General features: G+C 44.4%; 1 gene segment (V, D, J or C); it reads left to right on the top strand.

The window, feature by feature from the left end:
• The first annotated feature begins 5904 nt into the window (after positions 1–5904).
• LOC125136662 (T cell receptor alpha variable 22-like) lies at positions 5905–6788 on the top strand. The segment is given in 2 exon segments: positions 5905–6104; positions 6289–6788. Coding segments are annotated over 2 exon segments (552 nt in total).
• Positions 6789–8644: the final 1856 nt, after the last annotated feature.

Here is an 8644-nt window from a genome sequence, read left to right as displayed (position 1 = left end):
TACAGTCAGAGAAGCAGAATCAAAGGTGACATAGGATAAGTAATTAGTTATAAGGATAGGAATCCATGCAATGGCTTGAGCTGGGGGAAGAGCCTATGAAAAGCTGTCATCTTTGTATCTGCAGTTGAGCCAGATCACACGTACCATCCAAATCTTCCGCAACTGTCTTGTGTGGCCAAACCTGTCCCAGAACTACACAGGGAAACAAATTCTAGGATATGTATTTCCAAGTAGTTCATTTGAGGCAGTGCAAACGTCAGTATCCTCCTTGCTAACTTGGCCTCCATCTGTACTTCTTCGAACAACTTTCAAATAAAGACAAAAGCAAAACTATGCTTCCTTCAAGTATGATGCAATAATTCCTCATTCAATCAGAAACAAGCTAACCTCTCCCGCAAAGAGTACACCAAGTTCATTTATCCATCTTGGGGTGATGTTCTTTTCTTTTCAGATGAGCCATATGCTCCCATTGACTCCTGTTTCCTAATGACTGAGAATACCGAAGAACTACAGATTGGCTCATATTAGCACGTCTTGGGTTATTACATTCAGGAAAGCAGGAGAGGGGAGTTAAAGCTAGTTGATATGTGCATAAATATATTCATATCAAAATGGAAAAAAAATTTCGTAACTATTATACTTCCTGTTTCTGCAAATGACCACATTATTGTAACTGGTATTAATAACTACCTGCCCCACTACCCATTCCATAAACTTTTTGTTCACAGGAAGCACCTCCACTCACTGCACTACTTGACTTTCTATTAAACAAGCTCCTTATTGGCGAGTAATGCCATGTGGAATGCCATAAAGATGAATAAGGGATTCAGCAAGTCCACCAGTGCAGTTTGGACAGACGTTTGCCTGGCATCGAAGGCAAATCCAAGGGACTATTTAATTGGAAGTGATTTTGCCAATACATAGGAAAACTGATATACTGCATTCTGGGAAACATCAGTCAGCAGGATACTGACTTCACATCAGAAGCAATGGGATTCACCAAGGAAAAGCATTTTTCAAGTGTTAAGTGAAAATAAACAAATAAGACTTTCCATCTAGCTTCTTAGGAACGGGAACCTATTTTTAAATGGTCTTTGTTTAAAATCACTGCTAAGAGGATAGAAAGTGAAGGCAGACCGGTGCACTACATGTGCAATGCTTATTTCCAAAAAAGGACTCAAGTGCACAATAGAGTAAAGGCTTATACAAATCGGTAAGAAGACAGTTAAAGAGAATGGCAAAGTCTTGGAGATGCAACTCAGAAATATCATATCCAATACCTAATAAATACACACAGACCTTGATATTATCCTTCTTGGAGAAATGAAGGTAAAACCTCATCCGAGTGTTCCATCTGTGTCCTCTCAGCACCCTGAGTAGGTATCCGTGTACTAGAATAGGACCGCGTAGGGACAGGGGAAAGAGTGACTGTCTCCAGGAAAGGAAGTGATTAAGTAAATTTCCTAGGCGCTTCCAGCATTGAACTGATGAGGAGAAAACAGCAAGCACTAGCAGGTCACGGATGTGGACAATGAAAGAAAGGCAGATTGTACTAGAAAACAGAAGGTTGGTGTTTATTGATCTTACCGTATTTCAGGCACTGTAGTAGGCACTGCAGATGCATCATCTCATTTAAATGTCACAAACCCTATGAGAGAGATGTTATTGTTCCTAGGGTTTGTTGCTGCTGTTGTTCTTGTTAATTTGGGAAATAAGACATAACTTTCCTAAGTTGAAAAGCATCTCTAACTTCTACTTTCAACCAGTGGGTAGCATTTTAGGGGACTCCTAATGGGAAATATGTGGACTACGAAGACTGCCCTTGCCCCAGAGCAGACTGAATGGATGGTTCAGTGACGGTGACATGACTGGTTTAAACTGGAACCTAAAGGGAACTAGAAAAGAAGATGCCACTCCTAGGTATAAATTGCCCCAGAATCACTAGATGAGGAAATCACCCCCTAACCAGTTAACAGTGCTGAATGCTTTAGCAAGACTCTCATAGAATAGTGTGCTGGGGGGAAAAGGGCTACAGTGAAAGATGGGATGTTAGTCCTTAAACACTTCAAGCACATTTCCCTATCAGGACCTGTGCCCCTGGCCTTGGCCCTCTCTACTGTAATGCTATCCCCCCCCCCCCCCCCGAAACGTCTACATGGCGCACCTCTGAATTCCTTCATGTCTTTACTCAAAAGTCACCCCAGGGTGGGCCCTTGACCTACATCTTAATATTTTCCTTCCTTGAGAATCAGGCTCTACACTCACTGCCTGTAGCAAGAAGGAAAGCTGGGGCATTGGCATCTGGTGTCCTGCTGAATGAAGTATTTTGTGATGCTTCAGCACACCTCCCTGCTGCCCTCTGGTGTTCATGGATGAGATTGTGGGGAAGCCTGGTCATAGCAGGAACTACCATTGGCAGCAGATCCAGGCTGTCAACTTCCTGAGGCAGGAATCGTGAGAGATGATGCAGGAGGCCTGGCTGGTTTTTTCTTTCTTTCTTTCTTTTTCCTTTTGTCTTTTGCCTGCCAGATGTGAAGCTGATTGACTTCAAATGACCAATAAAAGACAGGAGATGATACTGGCTGGAGACTAATAGGCTACCTTGGAAAGACAGCTCAAAGTGATTACAGAAGATGGGACATGTTTCCTCTGGCAAGCGAAATGGTGTTGACTGCTCCGGCCTTGCTTGTAGTATAGAAATAGGCTGAGAAGTGGTAGCAAGACTCAAGGACGAAAGAAGAAATAAGGAGTTGTAGCAAATGCTGCATAGAATACTCTTTCCATATTATCATATGCCACCCAGTCTCTCAATATGCTGCCCTAATGAGCTGATTTCCCACTAACAGTTACAAACATGCTAGACCATGGACACAGATGATAATATTCAAATCTGCTGTGAAACTTGCTAAGTGCACCTCCTAAAAATATCAAGCTTTATCTTGTGGATAGAATTCTTGGCAATTTCAGGCAGCGTCTCCCAAACTCACCAAGCTTTTCTGCATTGCTGCAGCTTATTGAGTGAATATGGCAGGGAGGGTATTATCCCAGGTAGTTACATTAAAAAAAAAAAAATGTACGGCCTCACCCATGGCATATGGAAGGTCCTTGGCCAAGGTTTGAATCCGAGCCACAGCCTGTGACCTACTCTGCACCTGAAGCAATGCCAGATCCTTTAACCCACTGCACCAGCTGCGGTTTGAACCTGCACCTCTACCGCAATCCAAGCCACTGCCATTGGACTCTTAACCACTGGGCCACAGTGGAAACGCCTATCCTAGGTGATTGATTGTGTTCTCACTCAGTTCTTACTGGAACCCTTTGTGCTAGGGTCCCTCCATCCTCCTTTAGGGAGGCAGTGAAGCAGAGTGCTTGAGATCAAAGCCTTGGGCTGTATTTCTAGATCTACCACTCATTCCTTGAGTGATCTCAGCTAAAGCACTCAGTGGGGTTTAGGCTTTGGTTTCTTCATATCTACAGTGTGGAATTTGGTTGTGTCTACCAGGCAGCGTTCTTATGAGAGTGAGTGATGATGAACGCTAGTGCTGAGCCCAGCGCCCAGCAGAAAGATCCCGGCCACTTAGAGAAAAGGACATGCGAGAGGTTCAGTACCTTGCCTGGGGTTGCAGAGTAAGTGTCAGGGTGGAACCCTCCCTCCATAGCCTCTTGAGAGCCGATGCCTTTCCTCACCTCAGCAGTAACTGTCCATCTCAACAGAGTACTCTATTGTCTTCATGGTGCTTATTGCAAATTAAAATTGTCTTTAAAAATCCACTTATGTGCTTTTTTGTCTTCCCACTGCATCGTGTGCCTTTGATATGCTCTTCACTGCTGCCTCCTCTTGCCTAACAAGGCTTAGCACAAAGGAGTCCCAGTCTACACACACACACACACACACACACACACACACACACACACAAATGAACAGGATCCTATGGGGCCTTCACAGAACAGAACCCACCTCCATGCCCTCTGCCTGACCCTTGTGTGGAGAAAAACATGTGCCTCCTAGACTCCTTCCCTGAGTCTAAAAAATAAATTTAATCAGAAAAGTGGAAAAAATGCACAAAGAAGACAGTCAGTCAAGACAAAATGATGATAGCTTAGCCACTGAAGAAAATGTCAAGGTGCAGTGGAAACAAATCCAACTGGTATCAATGAGGATTCGGCTTCAGTCCCTGGCCTCACTCAGTGGGTTAAGGAGCTGGCATTGCCATGGACTGTGGTGTAGGTCGTCCACAGCTAGGATCCTGTGTTGCTATGAAAGGTGCTGTAGGCTGGCAGCTGTAGCTCTGATTTGTTCCCTTGCCTGGGAACTTCCATATGCCTCACGTGCAGCCCTAAAAATAAAAAGCAAAAAAAAAAAAAATACAGAAATGGGTTTGGGAAATAAGTAGTAACATATTGTGTAACTTTCTAGATTTATGCTGTTTGTGGTATTGGTTTCCTGAAATGTGTAATGCTTTTATTTCTGAAAAGTATACACTCTCCAATTTTTTAATCCATAATTGTATGTTTTTTAAAAGGCCAATCTTATAAGTTTCATGGCTACAAACTTAAATCCTCCTCTGGACATATTTGTAATGCTTTGAAATTCAACCTACACACAGTGCAGAAAGAAGGTGAGCAAGTTTCCACAAAAAAAAAAAAAAAAAAGTGAATTTCTCCTTGGATCTGCACCTAGGGGGCGCTGGTGGGTAAACTGAAAATGCCTTTTCTGTAAAAGGTCAGAACAGGCTCACAAACACTTTCCCGCCCTGCAGTGTAAAGAGATATTCTGACAACATTTCTTGCACAATGACATGGAAAGCATCTCAGAATCCAGAGGCAGGTAATTTTGTTAAGGCAGCCTCTCTTTCTAAGGGTCAGCATAATATCCCTTGGAAGAAGAAAGGTAAATACCTTGTCATTCCTCACCCTCAAAGCAACCTGGGTTCAAGTTGCCTGGTCATCAGACTTTTGCTCATGGGGAGTCGCCCAGAAAGGAGCTCGTTGTCTCTTTGCTGCCCCACCACCATCTCAGTGTTCACCCTGATGCTTGAGCTGCTCCTGTTCCTTCTGAGTGAGTACCGTTCCATTGTACTCCCTTGTCCACACATGGGACATTGCTCTGGTTTGCCTTTGAATCGGGACTTTTCCTTTTAGCCAGGTTCATTGATTCAGCACTGATGTTTCAGGAGAAGCCGGAGCCCAGTCCGTGACCCGGCCTGACTGGGCTTCACTGTCCCTGAAGGAGACCCTCTGGGGCTGAGGTGCAACTACTCATCTTTGTTCCACTTTTTCTCTTCTGGTACATGCACCACCCCCACCAAGGACTCCAGCTTCTCCTGAAGTACATATGTGGACACAGCCTTGTTTTAGGCATCAAAGACTTTGAGGCTGAATTCAGGAAGGGTGAAACCTCCTTCCACTGGAGGAAAACATCCACCCATTGGAGCAATTCAGCCAAATATTCTGTGTTTTGAGTGACACGGTGACTGAGTCTGCAGGGGGAGGGGAACACAAATGTACTGGCCCATTGTAGCTTAAAAGACTCGGGGTCTCAGCTTGAGTTTCTTTTTAAAGCAGTTGGCATGTTCCGTGAAGGCAAACACTACAGAGAAGACAGAATCCTAGACATGGTTGATTCCTAAGGACATCCTAGACTCCACTTCCCTTCCCGTCTGTTCTTCCTTCCTTCCTTCCTTCCGTCATCTCTTTCTTTTCTTTTCTTTTCTTTCTTTCTTTTTCTTTCTTTTTTTCTTTCTTTCTTTTTCTTTCGTTCTTGATCTCTCTCATTCTCTCGCTCTTTCTTTCTCTCTCTTTCTCTTTCTCTCCCTTTCTCTTTCTTTTTTCATTTTGAAAAGGAAAGACTAACTTTTTAAGTTCAGTGTTCACAGCAGGGTGGGGCTGCAGGGTGGGGCTTCATGTCACTGAGGCCCACCTGAGCAGGGTTTGTTGGGTGAGCTGATTGGCTACAGAAGCTGGAACCTGTCCAGAACAATCCTGACACCCAACCTGCAGGGGTTCAGCTGTGTATCTGAAGGAGAAAATTTCCCAGAAACAAGGCAGAGTCATGAAGGGGCTGGTGCGCCCTGTGCTGGGGCTTCTGTTGGCCCAGGTTTGCTGTGAGTTGGGGCTGCCCCACAGGGGAATCTCAAGGACTGAGCAGCTGCTGTACCGTTGAGGGGGTTGGGGGAGGATGACAAGTCCTGCACACTTTCTATCCTTCTCCTCATCCAGAGGGACATTCAAGGTTCTGTAGGGGTTACAATGACCTTCATCTGTGACTGTCGCTCTGTTTCTCATCAGGTGTGAGAGGGATGGATGTGGACCAGAGCCCCCCAGTCCTGAGTCTCCAGGAGGGAGCCAGCTCCACGCTCTGGTGCAATTTTTCCTCTTCCACACGGAGTGTGCAGTGGTATCGTCTGACCCCAGGAGGCCACCTCAGCCACCTGTTTACCATTCCTGCAGGGACCCAGAAGAACGGCAGATTAAATGCCACGATAGTCGCTACAGAACGCCGCAGCTCACTGTACATTTCCTCTGCCCAGACCACAGACTCAGCCACGTACCTCTGTGCTGGGGAGCACAGCGCTCCCCAGGCACCTGCAGCCTGTACAGGAACCCTCCGCGGGGCTCAGCCCCTCCTCCAGCCACCGCCCCACCACGAGGCCCCCACAGGGCATTCACATGGCTTTTTGTTCCTCACCTACACTGGTACACATTTAACCACTGACACTTCTTGGCCCACAGATTTGGGACTTCGGCCTCTGTCTTCCCTTCTCAATCTGTATCTCCTTCTGCACTAGAACCTCTAGTAGCTAGAGGGTCCCTGGTAAGAGGACAGAGTTAAGATAGTTATGTAACCACAGTGTGCCAGATTCCAAAATGGTACGAGTGCAAGGAATGAAAAGAACAGAAAGATCACTCAATGAAGATGTTTTCCAGCTTAGCTGGCTGTCTCAAGAATGTTCAGGGCTGCCTCACTGCACTGCGTCCCCACAGGCAATTGCAAAGCCTCCCATCCCATCCTGCTGGTGCTGCCAAGCACACCAAAAATATGTGCTCAGTGTTTATATGTGAACCTGGTCACTTCAAACAAATTTCTTCTCTTGTAGCTCTGGATGCAAGAAGTCTGAGATCAGTTTCACTGGCTACAGTCAAAGCCTTGGCAGGATCCATTCCTTCCTTTGGCTGGACATTACACACTTATAATGTCTTTATGGTGTAAGTGTAAGTTTGTACCTCTTAATCCCCTTCACCTCTTTCACCCCCTCTCCCTCCTTTCTCCTCTAATAACCAGGAGTTTGTCCCCTGTGTCTCTAAGTCGGTTTCTGTTGTTCTGCGTTACAGATGTCATATGTAAGTGAAGCATTTTCCTTCTCTGCCTGACTTATTTCACTAGGTTGTAAAACTCACCAGGTCTATCATGTTGTCCCAAAGGACAAGATTCCATTCTTCTTCATGGCTATGTAATATTGCTTTGTATATGTATGTATATGTGTTTGTATATAAGTGTACAATGGATGAATACTGAGGTTGTTTCCATATCTTGGCTTTTGGAAATAAGGCTGCTGTGAACCTTAAGGTACATATGTATTTTTGGACCCGTGTTCTATTTTCTTCTGATAGACACCCAGGAATGGAATTGCTGGATTATATAGAACTCATACTTTCACATTTTTGAGGCATCTGCATATGGTTTTAAATAGTGCTGTGCCAGTTTATTTTCCCAGCACGAAGACACAAAGGTTCCCTTTTCCTCATATCTTCGAAAAACTCATTATTCCTCTTTTTCTTTTTCTTTTTTTGATGATAGTGTTCGTATAGATGTGAGGTGACATATCCTTGTGGTTTTGACTTGCATCTTCCTGATGATCAGAGATGATGAGTACCTTTCCCTTGTCTGCGGGCCACCTGCATGGTTCTTTGGAAAATGCCTCTTCAGGTCCTCTGTGTATTTTTCAAACTCTGTGTAGTTTTAACTGTGCATGTAGTAGTTCTCTATATACTTTGGACATCAACCCCTATTGACTAACCACTTGCGAACATCTTCTCCCATTCTATAGGCTGCCTTTTTTTGTGTTAATGATCTCCTTCACTCTGCAAAATATTTCTGTTTAATTAGGTCCCATTTTTCAGATTCGGGGTCTTTTTGTGTTCTTGCCTGGGAAGACCAATGGAAAAAGAATAATGCAAAGATGAATGTCAGCGAGCATACTGCCTGTATTTTCTTTAAGGAGTTTATGAGCTCAGGTCTCACGTTTCAGTTTAATCCATTCTGAGTTTTGTGTCGGAACATGTTGTGAGAGAATGTTCTCGTTTTCTTCTTAACTATGTACTTGTCCAGTTTTGCTCAATACCAGTTTTTGAAGAAACTGTGTTTTCCCTGTTGCTCATTCTTGCCTCTTCTGTCACAGATTGCTCATATGTACCAGGCGTTGATTCTGGGCTCTCTATTCAGTTCCATCGGCTGAATCTCAGCTTTTGTGCCAGCACCTTAACATGTTAGACTACTGAAATTTGTAGGGTGTTTTGATACTGGGGAGTGTGATATCTCCAACTTTGTCCTTTTTCCTTTTGCCAAAATGGCCTTGGCTTTTGGGAGTCCTACAAATTTTAGGATGATTTGTTCTAGTTCTGTGAAAAACGCTGTCTTGTGAGA

Source organism: Phacochoerus africanus, chromosome 9 (genome assembly GCF_016906955.1).
Source record: "Phacochoerus africanus isolate WHEZ1 chromosome 9, ROS_Pafr_v1, whole genome shotgun sequence".
Lineage (NCBI taxonomy): Eukaryota > Metazoa > Chordata > Mammalia > Artiodactyla > Suidae > Phacochoerus > Phacochoerus africanus.
The sequence above is the reverse complement of the archived record's forward strand: the minus strand, read 5'-3'. Positions and strand labels throughout refer to the sequence as shown.